The 19,970-nt window shown below is 38.1% G+C and overlaps 1 protein-coding gene across 1 annotated transcript in view; it reads right to left on the bottom strand.

The window, feature by feature from the left end:
* Positions 1–19,787, bottom strand: part of LOC139114535 (influenza virus NS1A-binding protein homolog) — a 29,798-nt gene extending 10,011 nt beyond the window's left edge. Inside the window, exons 1-4 of the mRNA XM_070676321.1 lie at positions 19,650–19,787; positions 16,495–16,725; positions 3,049–3,365; positions 1,686–1,810 (exon numbers count right to left, since the gene is read on the bottom strand). Of these exons, the coding sequence (XP_070532422.1) occupies positions 1,686–1,810; positions 3,049–3,341 (418 nt within the window). The 5' untranslated portion in view covers positions 3,342–3,365; positions 16,495–16,725; positions 19,650–19,787. The remainder of the gene's footprint in view (positions 1–1,685; positions 1,811–3,048; positions 3,366–16,494; positions 16,726–19,649) is intronic.
* Between the last annotated feature and the right edge of the window lie 183 nt (positions 19,788–19,970).

Genomic DNA, 19,970 nt, shown 5'->3' with positions numbered 1-19,970 from the left:
GTCAGCCAGTTGAAAGTGGTAAAGTTATGAAACGTCCACAACATTGTTTACACAAGGCAGTTTCACAACAATACAAGGGCTTGATCCCATACTTCGTCTGCAAAAAGCTGTACTCCGAGAGTCAAATACTATTTTTCAAAGACAAGTTGCATGCTACCATTGGTCCACAGACAGCGGTCTTCCGCTTCATCGTCTACAATTTATCTTAGTTCACCCAATGCTAATCTGCAACTCAAAATTTACAATTTGTAACGCTTGAATTTTCCACATTTACCTCGCAAATTCAAAACATTAATTTCATTGAAACCGTAATGGCTGGGGCAAAACGCTGACTGTACGTAACTTTGGTAAAAAAACATCAGCTCTTAGAAGATCTGTTTATGTGCACTGCAATATCCGTAACCAGACAAATCAATCAAGAGTGATGCCATTGTCCTTGCCAGTACACACTTCAAGACTGCTCGTAACATTTACTGTAAAATAAAATCAGTCTTAAGACTTCTGTACGGCACATGATTCAGTTAGAATTGCATCCTTGTGGAAGAGACTGGAATGTTAATCACCCTAATAGGGGACTTGAATGTTGATATGTCAAGAACCTCTCTGCTGTCTGTTGATACAAACATGGCAGTTTTATCTGAATAACTTCATACAGTATATAGAAGGGTAATCAGTACATTGCTGTGTTGACAATGTGTTGCAATTGACCCTGAAGCTGATTGCTACTGTGTTGCAATTGATACTGAAATTGATTGCTACAGTGTTGCAATTGACACTGAAAATTGATTGCTACAGTGTTGCAATTGACACTAAATTGACTGCTTCAAGTGTCGGAACTGACATTGTTAAAAAGTGTTGCAATTCATTGACACTGAAATACTTGCTTGTGGTGCAGTAAGAGTTCAATGAGATCATTTTTAGCTGGACACTGGCTAAATTGACCGGTTATTCACTCATTTTAGCTGGACACTGGCTAAATTGACCAGCTATTCACTCATTTTAGCTGGACACTGGCTAAATTGACCAGCTATTCACTCATTTTAGCTGGACACTGGCTAAATTGACCAGCTATTCACTCATTTTAGCTGGCTACTTTTCCATCAAAAAGTCTATCATCCATGTATAGAGGAAACAATCTGTGAATTCCCTTCCCCTTCTCTGGCAGCTTTATCGATCACAATTTGATATAATTTCCCTGAACTGATGTCTGTATGCAGTCAGTCTGAGGTGACATTCAATGTGCATGTTGATCTCGGCCAAAAGTCAATGTATTTTGAAAGATGCCCATTGTCAAGATCCATCAAGTACAGTGCTTAGGTAGGGCCTGGTTTCTTTAAAATGGCTAGAACGATTGTAAGTATTTTATGTTCGCATTGTACTTTTTATTGACCAAGAACAAACTGATGTATAAATATTTAGGAGGAACAATTGGTGAATTTTACTCCTATTTAGTAATCAAGCACACTGCCATCAACTCTGATTCAAAGCCCTGTAAGCGACTTCCAACTGCAAAGCAGGCTTGTACCATTGGGCTGATAGATTTCTAGTATTCCACACCATGAGAAATACTGGGCTCCAAAAGACGGGGTAAACACACTTTGTGACTGGAATACCAGTGTGTCTGTTAATGCCACAGGGGTGGCAGGCCTTGAGGGGTGGGGGGAGGTGAAGGAGGGAGTACTTACCAATGCAGTTGTTGTTGTTCAGATGAGAAGCCAGATAATCCCCACATGCCTTCTTTACACGGCTCATGTGCAGCTTCTTAGCGGCAGCATACACTTCTGCTACTTTATCACTTCCTACATCAATTCTGAAGACCAGATAAATACATGGATTATAAAATCTCTGTTATACTAAAGTTGAAAAAAATTATCACAAATGGATTATGGAGGCTTGGCCATCCTTTGCCAATTACACACACATCACTACAATAATAATTGAATTGAAATTTCATACGGACAGTTGTCTGTCATATGTCTAGCATACAAGCTTGCAAGTGGTTTGTTTATGTAAATTGAAAGACAAACATCACCACAAATTTGAATAAAATTATTTTTTGTTGATACTAACAACATCACCATGGCATTATATATACCAGTCCCTTGTACAGTTTGTACATATCGTTCTAAACTATGCTGGTACCATACTCGGTGTTTTGTCTAGGAGTGCAATTGTGGGATTCTCCCCTCATCTAATCTAAATCCCTCTCAAAATAATCATAAATCAACAATGCTGCCCCAAACAATGACATCTTGAGATTTTGATTACAAAGAGTATTGATAGTGACATCTCACACCACGATAGTGCCCATGATGTAACATCATAGACTTTGCCTCAAAATTACAAAACTGTGTCTGAATTTATATGAACAGGAGACTGTTTTTAATATTTGACCAACACTTAAACCTTCACGTGTTAATGCCTTGATAAACCCGTAATTTGCATAATTTATCATGTTCCCCCTCAATCGAAACCAACCCCCCTAAATTTTCAAGGAAAGAGGGACACCACCCCCTTGTGAGTGAAACCTGGAGAAAACACTGCTGTACGTTTTCACACTATACGCTATGAGCAAATACAGAAGACAAGATGCTCCCCAAATACAGCATAGCAAAATAAACACTTTCTTCAAGCAACATTTTCAAAATGTTTGAATTTACATCAACAAGTTGACAGTTATTGGCAATACAATCCTCCTCTGCTAAAGGTGTAGTGCATGCAGATTATGTGTGCTTGGTATTAAATGTCGGTCTTTAAAACCCTTATCCTGCCAAGTTCATGTGTCCAAATTAGGTACTTGCTTAACTTATAACCAATGATGTAGATCATATCCCTTATGTTGCATTTTAAAGACTTGAACATTTGAAGGCCCCTGAAAACATTGATACTATAAACACAAGTTATACTGACTAAACCTACTTTGACATACCATGCCAAGTTAGGTTTTGGCTCACTAGTTCTTTTTATCGACTTGGCAGATAGGGAAGTAATAGTCCTGGCAGGATAAGGGTTATACAGGGAAAGAAAAAAATATTTTCCGTTACTCACCTGCCTGTGTAGCAGTACTTGACCAATACCTCCAAAGCACGTGGCGTGACACCCTCCAGGCTGACATTCATCACAGCAGAGGTTGCTTCCCGCTGATTAAACATCTCAAAGAAGAAGGAACTACAACATGCCAGGATGGCACGATGAGCAGTGATTTCCTGCTTATCAATGCTCAACACAATGTCACAGAATTGTCTATTCTTTCTCATGGCGTTCAACTGGGCCATGGTGGATGGCCACTGGCACTGCTGGTCATCAAACGTCAGGTTGCTTTCCGTGCGAGAATTTGTCATGTTGGCAGCAGTCAAATGCTCCACCTGTAATGATTAAAAAAAAGAAGACATTTGTTAAACTTGGTATTGTACGCTGCTTTGACCTCCATTTTCAGACATAAGCATTGTTACCTAAGGGTTGTGTGATTGTCAACGACATAACATAGTGTATCGATAAAATGACTTTAATTCTTGAGAACATTGTGCATCCTTAATAATAGTTTAATGATAATCATAGAACAAACAGATGTAAGTCCTGATTTGAACATACTTCGATGACTGTTTTACAGGACTGCCAACCCTATTGTCATATTGGGGTAAACACAGCAAGGTGTTATTATCAATATCAGTCAGAAAAGTTTGTGAGTACATTTATGACATGAAGTCACAGACTTCAAAACTTTGTTTCAACTTCAAATTAGGAGGCATAACAACCAAATTCTCCCTTCACTGTGGCGCCATGGATGAAGCACGGGGACCTGATCAAGAGTCTGAAAAGTGCAGAGGGGTCAGGGGTTGCACCAAATCTTTTAGGAGTGGTTAACCTACAGTAAATATTGAGTCTCACATACCATCTAACCATTGAGGGTTATCATAATGCTGCTGGTCAGTGTGAAAGTACATGATTATCATTCAATAAATTCAGAACGCCATTTATGATCAAATTGTGCGATAAATCTTGCACGTTACAAATATAACATCTACTGGGACGAAGTATTAACAGAGTGAAGACGTATCATTTGACCATCATGACTTCTCAAGTCAATTCCTTCAGGTTATTTTTAGTTTGTGATACTGTGATAAAATTTACGAGCAAAGAGTAAATCAAATAGGACGGGGGCATACTCAGACAGATAAACTTTCTATAGACGAGCCTATACATTGTGGTGCCGCAGCCTGATTTGTTATTTGTTGATTTGATACAAAGAAGTTGCTACAGTACATGCACGTTAATGTGACCTGTGAAATAATAGCCATGTTCACATTGGCAACCCAACTGAAATTTGGGCCGACACAAAATAATCCTCCTTTTGGGAACAGATTTGGTCCGTGTCCGCACTTACAGGTACCTGAATTTGGGCTGACGTAAATTTGCCGTCCTTGTGACCTCTGACCTGTCCAGATTCAAGATGGCGGATTTGAATACTGGCGCGCTGTTTCTACTGTTCATGATTTTCCGGCGGTTTTTAAGCACAAGAAGGGCAAATATGACTACCACTTGTCATTTTACATCTCCTCCGTGCTCCAGTTAGTCCCACGAACCGCCATATTCTACGCGCCAATGCGTTACTCAAAATGAACATGTGAGGGCGTCAACTGGGACCAGGGCAGACGTAACGTGTCCACACAGGCGATTTGCGTCGGACCAAATTTTGCGTCGGTCCTGAACCCCCCCTTCTCACCGGAACCAAACTGTGTCGGCCCAAGGCCGACGCAGCGTGTCCACATTGGTTATTTTACGTCGGCCCCGGCCCAGCACCGGTGCTACACCGACGCAAAGTGGTCAATCTGAACAGGGCTAACATTTACGAGAACCTAAAACTTACTCAGGAGAAGTACATGTACCTTTCTTTGTTACAATGTACAAAATTTTACGATTTAACTCTCTTCATAGACATGGTGAGGGAATTTCTGAGTTTTAGTAGAGGGAGGCAAGTTGCAAAGTTTTCTGGAGGTCTTTCTACAATTTATACACACTGATTTTGCTTTCTGGGTAAATCATAGTATATGATGGGAGTTTCAAACTTAAAAGTGTATCTACGGTACGCAATCTGACCTGACCAAACAAACACACTTTTGATAAAAGCTAAGGTTAACTTGACCACAAGAGGGTCAACCGCACTGTCAACCTATTTTTAATTCATGCTTCAGATACTTGCTTGATGGTTTGCTTTTGACAGGAGAGCAGGGCATACCTGTTGTGATAATAAGCGACTGCATTTCAACAGACTTTACAATATCACTGATAATTATGGGAAACATGTTTTTGCATGACATCATCAAATGTCGTCACTGCCATCCAGGGATATTCAAACCTGTTTGAGTGTTTGCATAAACGGCATTGTGGAAACAACAAAGGAAGACAAAGGGTGATGTTTCATGCATGGGTGCCAACGCTTCAAAGGAATTCGACCCATTGTGTTTCCTTCAATCATCCTGTCTACCCAGACACAGAGCTTGTCAACTGTACATAGCAACATGCTCACACTACATGTGCGCTCGGTTGTTCCTTAAGGACAATGAAGGGACAAAACCAAAAGAATGATTCCTTAAAGTACAATGTAACACCAACCTTGGTGACCTAGTACTTTATGGCTATTAGGTAAAATTACATCATAACAGCACTTTCAAGATGAATATGGTAATACCATTGCCCTTACGATTTTCTTGCTTGTAATTGATTACTCTTCACAATTCCCTAATGGTAAACATTAAACATACTTTTTATTGACCAGACACAACATACAATGCTCTCAAAAGCTTTACACTACTGTGGTATTGATAAATTTACAAAACCCTTATTTATTCGTTGCAGACTACATGTTATTGACAACTTCCAGTTGTACTGTTTTGACAACTCACTTTGCAATTATTGACAATTCCAGAGTAAACTCAACTGTCTGTCTCAAGTCTTCTTTCTCATTACGAATTACGTTTGCGAGCAGTATCTCACACCGATTCTATTCATCTGTGAGACAAAGCTACAGACAGTACACATCAGGACTTGAATCGCCATTTCAATTTCTCAACCTCTGGGACAGAATCAATCATAGCATATTTGTTTTGGGCCTCTTTCTCATTCAAACACATTTGTAAATAAAGAGACAATATTAACAACAGAACATCTGTATTGGCCAAGGGATTTCAGATCACAACTGCAAGGTTGCATAGAGCTGAAATTTCACCTTGTATGATTTTAATTCTTTGTTTGAACGTCTCCCCCAGTGTTTATTTCATTTGATCTGACATGACATAAATTCTTATAACAAGTCTTCATATGGATTAACCCTTTGAGTGCTGTAATTTGTTTTCCTCACCAGAATTTTAGTGAAACATTTTACCAATTTTTAAGCATTTCTCTGTTATTTTTTTTATAATTTTGGACCAAATGGACATCGCATTTTATTGGCTAGAGTTTTTTCTCAAAATTTTGGCAAAAATGAGGGAAAAATTGGTTGAGGTTAATTTTATAAATGGGGACAAAAATAGACTTTGGCGCTCAAACTTCAAAGGGGTGTCAAAATTGCAAATCATATTGTAAGTCAGTCTGATCTTTGGTTGGAAATACTGTGCAAGTTGTTTATGGCAGAAAACCAGTGCTCTGCATGCTTTGCCTTGGAAGTAAAAGAGGATTAATTTGTGTTAGTTTCACACATGCAGATCGTCAAACTGTTTCTGAGAAAATGATCATCCAGGGAGTATATTTCCTTAGCAACCAGTTCACTACAGCCACACCTCACTCACTCAATCTACACTAGTGAAAATAATGATGATATAAATTGTGTCATTATGATTACGGTCCAGTAAACGTGAGTGATTGCTACACTTGCAATTTCATTTTAAAATGTACCGTAACATACAGAAACTACAAAGATAAACATATTAACTTTGGTGAGAAACATACCTTACAAATTAATTTCAGTGCATGACCTTATAGAGCTTACAACAATAGGTTTGTTTCTCATCCAGTGTCTCTTACAAAAATCATGCGGCAACATGTTTCTGTTAATTCATTTTTATTTTATGTCTTCAGCTCACATGATCCACCCACTGGCGTAAAACAACATGTTAGATGTTTGTATGCAGAGGTGATGCTGACACTCTGTCAAGATGACGACAATAACTTCACTGTTCAGGACTGTACAGTGCACACACAAGATCTGAAGAGATATTAATATTTTCCACCATTGGTTGCCTACAGCCATTTTTTAACATATACATTTTCTTAGCAAACATGACAAAATTGCTGACACATGATGTCTAGATGCTCGTGGGGATTAGAAAGAAAACATTTTCCGTTTTTGGCCTTAAGTGAATGTACTGTAAGATGCGTTCCACATAATGTTAAAACACAGTGATCGTTCAAAGCAAATCTTTATGCTCCTTCAATCTAAAATGAACAGTGTTCTTCCCTGCATGTCTTCAAGTACATCAACAATTTTGAGAAGTCTCTGCTCTTTCTCAATATACCACTTTTTCAGCACTGTATAAAACTCAAAGCCAGCAGCAGACCTTTCATTCTAGTGTCCGACACAGCAGGGTACGATGTGCTTGTGAGACCTACACATTCTTTACATAGATAGGCACACAGGTTTTATCCAAAAGCAGATCAGAGCAGAAGAGAAGCCACCGATATCAAGGTTTCACAATGACACAGGTTGGTGGGAAGATGGTTGAAAAGTGATTACACTATTCAATGAATCATGCAATGTGGGAGTAATAACATAACCTTGTATTACAAGGATCCTGCCAAGGCAATTTATGGAACACTCTTGACAAATTCACGAGTACACCCACCATTTAGGATAAGAAATGTAGGTTGAATAAGTAAATGTATAAATGTAATGTCAACCTATATATCCCTTTTCCTGCCAAGTCCATATTTCACCACCAGGTCAAGATGGTTAAAATTAATGAAACATGTCAACATATTCCATACTTAACACTGTACATTTGAAAGCTGTTGAAAACATAAATACTGTGAACTTGATTTTTTGGGACTAAAGATGCTATAACATAACAAGCCAAGTGTGTGAATATACGTCATGTTTTGGCTCATTACTGCTTTTTACTGACTTGGCTGATGGGGAAGTGATACTGTCTGGCAGGAAAAGGGATATACATGTAGCAATAACATAAGCTCTCTTTGGTATATATGCATATACTAAATGTGAGCTAAAAATTAATCTATCTATACCGGAAACTAGTTTCCATTTATGATAATCAGAACTAGATCATCATTTTTCTTTGGGTTGTTTTACAATATTAATTAAGTTGGCCATGTGCATTGTTTTTTGGCTTAACATGTAAGATTCCAATATGAAGAATACTGACTACAGTACATGTACAATACATTGTTTTTGTATTAAAGCCAAGGTGTGTGACACAGCAAAACCATGCTATATGCCATTCAGAAATTTACGGGCAAAGACATCGACCAAATACTGCTTTTGTAATCATGGACACTTTTCCTTTTTATATACGATGATTGATTTCAAAATCTAGAGAGCTGGCAGCTTTTAGACGGTCAACAGGAAGAGAAAAAATAACAGAGGATGACATTTCCAGGATGCTCTAATAAGATCTGCTGATCCTCCAGAATCATGCATCTGCCAGAGCCTTATCGCTAGTATCCATGGAAACCACAATCTCACACTAGATTATTCTATTTATAGCACTTCCAGTCGACAAGGCACGATCACATTGGATTTGAATAAGGTTCTTAATGAAGCCTTCCTGAAATTTTCATTATTTTTTTCTGTCACTGTGGAATATTTACAGACATGAAATTGGGAACATGGTAAGAAATTTCATTCAAAATTTACTGAATGATGATTCAATGGTGAAAGGGAGAAGATGAAACACGGTTTTGTCGTCTTTCTGGGTTAAAAAGGACATCAAATTATGCAAATAGGACAGTGTCAATGATAAGCAAGGAGCAATGCTACTTCTTAGAAGGCGCTACATATTACTGACGACAAAGAATGAATGTACGGAGGATGTTTGATGAAAGGAAAAAAAAAAGGTATTGACAGGCATTCATACATCGATATTCTTCCATCATTGCAAAGATGAATTTGAATAGGGATTATCAAGTTCATTGCTATGGCAACTGGAACTGCCAGTAAGATGTGCATGTATATATCAATACTGAAATGTAGCAAGTTATGTATGTATGTATATATATATATATATATATATATATATATATATATATATATATATATATATATATATATATATATATTTTACAATTAAACTGTATCTTAGCAATACGATTTTGGCTTGTGCGTGGGTGTAAATGTTAATTAATGCAGATCAGTAATTATTTACCAATGTATATGTAAGAGAAAGAGAAAGCTTTAAAATTTGAAGCGGTACGGGAGGAAAGATTTCTATGAGTTCTAGCGATGAAGGACAGAAATGTACCTCTGTTTATTTCTCTAATGATGGATGTACAAACAGTTGTATTGGCTGATAGAAAGGATCTTCGACAGGAAATTTGATCATCTGCCCCCTGTGGCAATATTTTGTCTTTACTTCCGCCTTGGATATCATGGTTATCATTATTGGCAGGGTATGGAAGTGTACACACATTATGTTTATGTTGCTGCTAGCAGCTGTTTTACAAAAAACACTTTCAATAGAAAATCAGGAATAAGTTTATCATGATGAGGTATCCCTCCTGTCATCATCTCACGACTGAAATATTGATTGCTCCGATATTACTAAAAATATGCATATGGTAGACTAATACAACTTCTATTGAATGCAATGTTCACATGAAATTTGTTTAAATCGATAAAATATAGAACCTCCTTTGTCAAGTTCAAACTATTGAAAATCGTGAACCATTTGTCCACAGGTCAGAGGTCATGGCATCCAACTGACACGACAACTTGCAGGGTGAAACATTTGTTGTAATCAATTGGAATTTTCGTCTGGGATGTCTGAAATGGCCCACTTGCTATCTATCGCCAGACACTGCAGCATTGCTTTGCATGATACGGTGTCGGCATTCATCGAATTGTGTAGATATTTGCAGCGTTCATGAAGATCCATCTCCTCAACGTTTTCTTCAGTGAATACAGTTTGCTACATCCGAATAAGATTGCTTTTGATTTAGTGTGAACAGCGTGACTATGTGATATTCGATTCATTTGATGATCTGGTGCCTTTCCTCATGCGGAAAAAAATTCATAATCTGAATCAATGATGTACTGTATTATATTGAATTTTAGTCGATATCATTCCTGTGGTATAATAAAGATTGCTCTGTTTAAGGTGCAATTTCAATTTTGTGACATGAATTCAAGCACTCATAAATTTGAAAATCATTATTATGGCGACCGCGTTAATAATACAAATCATTTGGGGGAACACAGATGTCTGAAAGTCAATATTTTGGTCACTAAATGCAAATGCTCCAAACTAACCAGCAATTCACAAATTCTGTGAAGCTACTTTCCCATGAAACATTTCCTAATCCGTGAAACTGTCCAGTTACACCACCTCTGAACTCATGAACCTGTGAACTCAAACTCCCCCATTTTCTAGGCAGCCTATCAATGTCGATCTCACGTGACCTTTATGAAAAATGTTTGAATGCAAATACAGGACTACGTCTAATAGAAAGGTCTTTCATTCTCCAGAATTTCCTGACTTTGTCTTTAATAGACACTTGAAATACATCAAACATTCACTAATAGGTAGCTTGCATTTTGAGGGTGGACTGGACTTTGTTGTTTAGCTTTCCACTTGACAACACTCAAGCTACTCAAGTATCTCTCGCAGAAGTTTGTCCTACAATTTTGCACAAAATGGTAATAGCTTTACAGGAATTTTCTTTGGTAACTGTTGCGGTTCAGTCTCCTTTTGTGGAAATCCTTGGTCTGCATATTGCACCCACCCTGTGCACATTGCATCTACTAATAATTCACAAAAGAAGCATGCTTGGATCACGCTGAACACTTGGTTGTGTTGACTAGGCTACAACATGAACTATGCCCTCAGTAAATGCTGTCTCGACCACAGACGGCCATCATGGTGTTAGGTCTTTGTTGCAACAGTACGGCTTGGTCTCAGTGTTTATTTCATGATCAGAAGTAGCGGCCATATCAGTAATCATGCACATTTTTAATCACCAGATGGTATCATCAACAGAAACTGATGAGATTATCTTGTCGATAACATTTTGAATCACAACAACTTCAAAAAAAGTCAAAGGTCTTTTCCAAACACAAAATACTGTATTTGTAGATGGATCAGGATGGGTTTGTGTCCTTCTCTCCATGGAACTTAGCAACCACAGTCTGAATTCCACACAGATTGACAAACCTCCAACAAGACTGAACTCAACGGCAGCCATTTTCCTCCAATTAAGCTTATAAACCCTCACAACACAAAACCCATCCAATAAAGACAGATGCCATAAAACTGGGGTCAGTGTACTTTGAATGAAGAAACAGTACAATCTACAAATAGGCGACTGGAACATCATTCTTCATGGCTCCTACTAATCATCAAAAAAGATGGGCCTGTTCGGAGTTTGATGAACGCAACACCCAACTTTGATGATGCATTCATGTCTATAACGGGAACAATAAAGAACAGAAACACGCCACTGTAATAAAATGAACAAATGAAACGAAACAATCTCATGAATTAAACATATCACTTTCTGGGACTTTAATTTTCGACAGAAAAATTACAGGCTTGTTTAGTATGGTAACAAACAAAGAAACGTTTCACAGCATCTCAACTAATCTGCTAACTATAGGTCACATTTCTCCCTCGTTTGTAATTTCACCCCTTTTTAAAACACACTGCCGGGAAAACCCCAGAATAAAAGACATCCATTTACGCCAATAATCCCATTTCACTCTTTGACCTAAAATTGTTGACAAGTAAAGGTTATGGGTGGGCAGTTGCCTTGGATTCAACTCTACCCCATCTCACGTACAGTGGCAAAAGGTCTATGGCTCCAAGCTGTGGGCAGATCCGTAACTAACAGTGGCCCGCTGGCATTCTAATCAAGCCATTCCACTGTTCAAAATCAACGTGGAAAAAACAAGATTTGTATTGGGTGAGAAGCACTTTTATTTTTCAAAATTTGAGGGAAGTTTTTCTGTGCTGGTCGATCTGCTGAATCAAAAAGAAGATGATAATTATAAACTGTCCACACTCAATATAAGGGTTTTCTTAATCATGGCTTAAAAGAATCAGTCTCTCTACCCCAACGGGGGGGGGGGGGGGGGGTGGGGGTGGGGGGGGGGTGTTAGGGGATAGAGGAACTGCATGTGCAAGAATTAATACATGCACTGACTTAACTGGTATGATAGTTCTGTGGCAAAGTGTCTTCAAATCATTACTATAATAAGTTACATGTAGCTCTGAAATGTCAGAGGTCATTTGATATTGTATAATGCCAAGATACCAACTGAGCAGACAGCTTGAATAAAATTTATCCGAACTTCTGGACTTGTCACTGAAATCAAACAGCACTGTACACAAAGGTACAGTTGACATGTACACGTACTTCACACATAAAACTAATTTTTGGAACCTTTTATTTCAAAGAAAATAAAATGGTATTATTTCATGCTATGTTAGCATACAATACATGTGCTTCACTGATGTTACAGTTGAGATCTTCTATGCACTGATTTCTCCAAAATTATTCAGAAAAACCATCCACCTGTATATATTTTAAAGGAATCTACCAGTTCAGACTTATTAAATAATGTACATATACAATACCACCAGCAAAGTTCAAGATCAATGTGATCTAGTTAATTTTAGCAACACACACAAGTACATGGAACAGTGTTGCCAAAATAATTTAACTTGTAAAACAATCGTAATTATTCATTATAACCTATATCAGTAGCATAGAATCAGTTATGCCATGGTGCACGAACAGGGGCAAAATTTACAAATGAGAAATTCATGAGGGTTAATTGTTGAGGACAAATCCCATTTTTGGGATTTGCAAAACTGTGACAGGTGGTCGCGACAATGTACAAGATTTTCCATAACATGGTGTCATTTATCATTCTATTTTAGTCACATTGTCTTGAATGAATCCGGCCGACCAGAGAATATTTTACGTTCATTCAAACATCCCCCTCAAAATGTCAATCTCCAATTATCTTGCAAAAATTTTTCCAGTCATGCATCAATACAGCAACCATCTTGTACAAATAATTCCTTGTTGGTGGATAAAAGCAGAAAAAATAAAATATACACATCGTTTCCTGAGTGCAGATGTGCAGCATGTTCTATATGTGTTTCATTAAAATCAAGCTAAATAGCTTGTGAAAGATTGCATGCTGTTGAGAAAATTTATGCATTTCCTCCAAAATGACTTTGCCATGATGGTGAGGTATCTTCCCATTCAACAATGACAAATTTTGGAAGAACGAAACCCTTTCAGATTAGAGAATACTACAGAACACACATAATTTTTTAACTTCAGACCTCCACATCTGTGTTCTTACAACACATGCATTCTGACACAACCAGAGCGAATTCACAAAGCACAAGACAGAATTTGATGATGTGGAGGGATTTTGCAACACAATTTTACATGCAAATGGTAAAAAAGACGATGCTGCAAAATGATTTAAACTGCTTGATTTGAAGAATTTGGTATTTTACCTGCAGGTCAATAAACGTTCAAGGTCACTCAAAGGTCATATTGAGTTCGATGCTCCAGATTATTTCTGCAGCAATTAGGATGAAAAATAATTGACAAATATTTACCTGGCCTTTTCACACAGTATTAACGAGTAAGATCATTAGCTTCAAATTCATCACTTATTTCGTCATGGTAAATTCATCATTTTTATCATTTGACAGACACGGCATATCTGAGTCACTGGCTGGCTGGCTTGTGGTTTGGTGAATCAATAAAAAGTCATGGGAGTGAAACACTACAATCCTGAGTAACTGGTAGTATGAGCTTCAATTTAGAACAAGAAATGCTAACAACGTTCAGTTTTTATGGCAGATTTCAAAGAGTCAAAGATAACTGGTGAAAAGTCCATTTTTTGTGAAGACTCCCTAGGATTTTTTGTGCATAACATAATTTGATCTGTAAAGGGTACAAGACTTATTGTTTGAAAGCTACTAAGGTACGGTACACAAAGGTGACCCCTTGCTTGTCATTTTGTTCTCTCTCGTGGACAAAGAGCCGCCAAGGAGATTTCTGAATCTGTTCCAAATCAGTGTGAATAACACTGGTAAGTCATATTGCATGGTGACTGATGCATACTCTGTTCAATATCATCAGTGTTTTGGGGATAATTGCGACCATATGCCACAAACATACTGTATATCAATATGATGGAAATTGATATTTAACATCGACAACAGTACACTACAGGAACTGTGGATCTTGCTATTCAACCACAGTGGGTTGAGAGGAGTGTCGGAAGAATGTGTGCTGTACTTACTGGCAACTGGATGCCTCAAAAATTATGATGAAAATTGTTGATGACTTTGATATATTATGACACATAATACTAGAAGTTATAATACCAAATTCTACCTTTTCTAGTTCAGATCTACATAAACATGTCACAATTGTGAAAGGAGGCACCAAAAACTGCAACAATGCATGCATTTTGTCCTTTTTGGTCTTCTTGTCATTTCAGACACTATAGTTTGATTTTGTCTTTGTCAAAACACTCAGACACTCTGGAATGCTAACATGACCGTGTTAAATTTAAGGACTCAACGAGGCAGAGGTTGACATCTGACACTGCTGAAATGAACGGTAGCCCAGCCATAGACACGATTGCAAAGGATGTATTGTGACCGTGTTAACTTTGCCAACACGATAGCCTGGAGAAAACATAACCTTGGTAAGGAAACAAATGCTGACCACCAAATACAAATTATGCGCTGAATACGCTGAAAACATTTGGATCTCTGCCATGATGAAGCATTTGTTACTGGCCGTGTTTAATGATCCTTGGTCTATCCTATCGTTGGAAGTGGTTTGAGGGTTCAAAGTGAAGAGAGGAGGGGAGGAGTAGAAAATAAGCTCATTAGGTTCTTAGCAACAGTTTGAGGGTAAACATGTCATATGCACACTACGCTTTGGGCCATGTGCTTCTGCTTTGACATGAACTTGCCTTCTCAAACTGCCGCTATTGTTATCAAGCATGTAAGTTAACTACCCTTTGGTGCAGGAAAACCTACAATAATAATGCTGAGCTGGGCACTTTTTGTTGTCCCCTTGTTAAGTCCACAACAAGGAACACTGAAGTGGTTTGTGTGTCCTTTGTTGTGTTGGTGTGGTATTACTTTTTCCACACAGTGTACAAAAAAGAAATCGTACACCAAAAGTTTTCGTGACAATTGCAAGACAGGCAGGCTAGACTAAAATCTGGTAGTGGCATTTTGTGTCACTGACCTGAAAGGAATAGGTCACACAAGACGTGTATGCAAATGAAGATAGGGTACCTATACTTTAAGGATACTCTTGTTGTCGTGGCAACTGGAAGGGGCCACAGTGTACATGCATGTCTACTTTTAATATCATTACCTGACAATGAGCATTACGGGCTCACAATGAAACGGTGTCTTGTTTATGGCTTCATTACCCCTGATGAACTATTGTCCATTGTGACATTGTAGACACAATCATCTCCCTGTTTGGGAAGGTTTGAGTTACAGAACAAAGCCGCTGACTGATTCAGAGCTGTGATGTCACCATCTCCATGGTGATCAATCAGAAGGAAGATGAGAAGCTAATCCTTGGGAACTTCATTGCTCTCATGAACTTTCAATGAGGATATTTGAACTTTTGCTTTAAAATAAGAAAGATCTCAGATTTCTGAGTGACTTGATTTTGAACATCTGTTGCTAGTTGCTCCCTGGAATCACCACAGATAGGAAATGTGACGCCAGCACACTACTCGAATAAGGACATAGGGTCACTGGTTCAGACAAAAGCTATGCAAATATCTTCCTGTATGGATAGGTTGAAAACTGCCATATTATGCAAGTCTCTTCCTGTGTTTTTACTTGCATGTGAGCAGACTCGTAACACAACATAACCGCAGCATTCTGTAGCAAAAATCTCTGTTTTTATTGTTCTACGTTGCACCTAGAGGGTACACATGCTCACGTAACTGGAGCCAAAGACAGAGGATTTAATTAAGACATCTGTACAGTACATTCTTCTCCTGTTTACTGTTTGGTCAACGTCATCGGAGATTCTGCTCATAAAATTATCTGACACAGGGTAGTTTCCAACTAGACAAATTAACAAATATCACTGATGAAAAAATGGTCAATGTTGGAATTTAAATAACATAAAGAAATGTTGTTTTATATAGCCTTGTGTTAGATCCCAAGTTAAAAGATAATTATCTAATGGCATTCAAAACAATGCAAAACTGCTATGTTGGAAATCTCTATACTTGAAATAAGCCTGACTTACCTCAAACGAAATCCAAGATTTTCAGTAAACAGAATGGGTTATCCAAAGCCAAACAAAATCTTAGGTGGCAGCGCCTTGATATTGGGAGGTGACGTTTTTGTTAACGATAAAGGTGATGGGTGAGATTCAGAGAGACTGAGACAGAGAGAGAGAGAGAGACAGAAACGGACTGTAGCAATACTAAAGGTCTTGATTCTGTTTTAAACGACTTGGTTTCTGACGACCAGAAGTCTGCAAAACAAAAATGGTAAAGTGTTCACTGTTAGTAAAATTAAAGGTTATTTGATTGAGTGTTGTATTGTTAGTAATTACATTAAAATGCTACAGATGAACAAGTTGCTCAAAAAGACAGCATGTATTGGGATATCATACGTGTTTCATTGAGACTCAGAGTGTAGTAGTTATGAGGTTACTGAAAGGTCACAATATTTTTTATCATCAATTAAATATCAGCTTTTTTTAAAAGATAGGAATGTGTCACTTGTAGATTTATATTATCATAACTCACTGAGCTTACAACGACAGCATGCCAAGTTTGAAATTATCATTTCTTTCATGTCAAGGAAATTTTCAAAATTTCAAATTCATTGTTTGTAATAGCTTTATACAAATCCCATAACATGTAACAAAATGTTCAGCAGTACCCTGCCTGTAAATAGATTTTGAATCTGTGAACAGATACACTACAAGAACTGACACACAATTTACGAGGTTTGGCATCATGTCCTTGGGTGGTGGTAGAGTCTGCACTGGCTAATGCAACAAATTTTTGCATGTCCAATCTATCTTTGCAAGGATTGTTATCTTTTCCATAAATACCCGGCATGAATCATATATCAGCACCTCATGTTTGGTGGACTGGAGTTGTCTGCAAAGCTCTAACTTCTGAGAACAGGACTCAGTGGCATTATGCACAACCCTTATCAAAAAACATTGAGGGTCTATGGTTTACTACAATACATGTACCTGAATATGTCATGAAAATCATACGACTAGCAGTATCTTATAACTGTTACACAAAGTGGTATTAACCCATCTGACAGCTTTCTCACACATGCAAACAGGCAAGTGGATCTGGTCAGACAAACCAACCAGAAGTCTGGTTGCAATAATTTGCACACTTTGAGTGCTTTAACACAGAGATATTTGACTTAATTTCACCTATCTACTGTACATAAAATTATCAAGCACATCAGAGAAACTCTACAGAACTATAATATAATATCACCAGAAACAAACAGATTTATACAAGAAAACTAACTTGAGTTCTCTGGAGAAGGGAGAAATCTACCCTTTTTGACGGAGAGAGTTTGGATCATATTCTAAAAGTGTGGACAGATTTGCCTATTGTCATATCGTATCTCTCTCGACTGAGCAGAAAAAGACCTGCACATTAGCCTTTGCAGCTGATTAAGTGACTATTTGCAGAATTTGAAGCTCCAGTGACGAGCATGAAAATTGTTGCATTGCAAAAATGAATTTTGTTACCTGTATTTGCCTGGCAGAGTATGGCTGAGAGTGAGATAAAGAGCTAGGACAGTGAGAGATAAAACTGAATAAGACCCAATAGTGCTATGAGCTTGACCAAACCAGTCTAATACCAATTCGCTGTATGCCAAGTCAGCACAAAGAGTTTGTCTCACATTTCCACTGACAAATTATGTAAATTAAGATGCACACATCAATTAACACAATTCAAATGATTATCTCTCTCCATGTGTAAAGCCTTTGTTTCTTGTATTAACCCCAGTATGGACGCAACTAATCAATTCACACTGTATTAAAAGGGGAATGGCAACAATGTCAAAATGCTAATTCAGTGAAACAAGAAGCCATTCTGGCAGATGCCTTTCTGGTAAAAGACACAAATTGCCCTGACATAGGCCTGAGAGGGTTAATCAGCAATTTTGGTTAAAAGTGTTTTGAAAAAGTGTATTTGAAAACAAAGATAGCGTTTGTGAGGACACCATCATAGTACCTCATGGCTGACAGATAACAACTTGCGGCATTTCCAAAGTTACATTATTAAATTATCAAGTCTACCTGATATAAAAATGTCGATGGGCCCAATTGTAAGTTAAAGCCAAATTTAGTAAGCATTTTAAGTACACCTTCCAAATTTTAAGTCACACACCAGTCACTTTATAAGCGCACATTATGTGGAGTTATTGTGTTGTAGAATAGTTTTATGTCTGGGCTTGCCATAAATGTCACAGTATTATCATTGGTTGTACTTGCCTGCGGTGTGCGGAGCACGAGGTCACTCAGTATTGCAAGGGTTGGCTATCGACCAGTTTGTTTCATGCAAACGGAAATCACAGAGAGACTGATGGTTCGAATAACCCTTGTTGAAATGCAGTGAGCCCGTTCAGGTCGACGAATATTACCTCTTTCATATTTTTCTGTTGTGAACAATGTCAACAACACCATGGATGTAGTTGCTACCTCCATAATAAAACTAAAACCGGTATTGATTTTTTTTATTTGTACCTCACTTTAGAGGTTCACATAACATTTTAGAGTTCGTTATTTGCAAGACAGGTTTTTCATAAAGAACATGACGTCAACTTTACAAAATTATGTTGCTTTGTTCCGCCGAGATTATGAAGACATATACGGTAAACAAGATAAACGAAACAAGTTGTGGCGACGGACGCTGGGTGATGTGATAAACACGAGTTTTCGGTAGCTCGACAGATCAATGTACTAACAAATAACAGACGAAATCTCGTAAATGGATCTGCCTACTTTTCCTATTGTTATGCTAATTTCTAATCAAGCCGTTGACACACACACGCTTTCGCGCTCAATGGGCAGCCTAGGAGATCGGGATTAATTTTTTTTCTCTCCGAGGTAACAGAATACGCAGAGTCCGATAGATAAGGTAAAAACACTGTATTTGAACTGAAGGATTTCCAGTTTGGTCTTACTCTTGCCCATTTAGTGCTGAACACGACGGTCGAAAATTTCCATCACACAACAAGCGAATTATACTACTTCGCCATGTGACTAATCGATGCTACGGTCTTCACACACATACGCCGAGTTTTCATGTCTTAATCTACTTTTCTTGGAAAGCAATATCTTTAAAAATTGCTACACATAATTTCCATACACAGTGTAACACACCTGGAAAGTTTCATGCCAAAACTCACCTTGGTTACGGGTATAACAGAGATTTTCCGAAGCATACTTGCGTGTGTGCTGTTTCCTGATGAGTACAGAAGTGCTACAGTAGCGCGAAAGATATCATGACGTCATGACACGGAATGAACCAATAGCGAACGAGCAACTACAACGATGACGTATCTGTACAAACTGCGCCAACCTGAAATGGCGCGCTTTCCCGTAGCGTAGTTTTGGAGCACGTACGTACGGGGAGGATGAGTAACACATTCATGGTAATTTGCCTTGACCACGGTCCGCCTGGACTGTGCATTGACCTTACTGCAGACGTCCTTGTACACTACACGTAA

The sequence above is a fragment of the Ptychodera flava genome, chromosome 16 (genome assembly GCF_041260155.1).
Source record: "Ptychodera flava strain L36383 chromosome 16, AS_Pfla_20210202, whole genome shotgun sequence".
Taxonomy (NCBI): Eukaryota; Metazoa; Hemichordata; class Enteropneusta; family Ptychoderidae; genus Ptychodera; species Ptychodera flava.
Note: the sequence above shows the minus strand (reverse complement) of the source record. Positions and strands in the feature narration are given on the sequence as shown.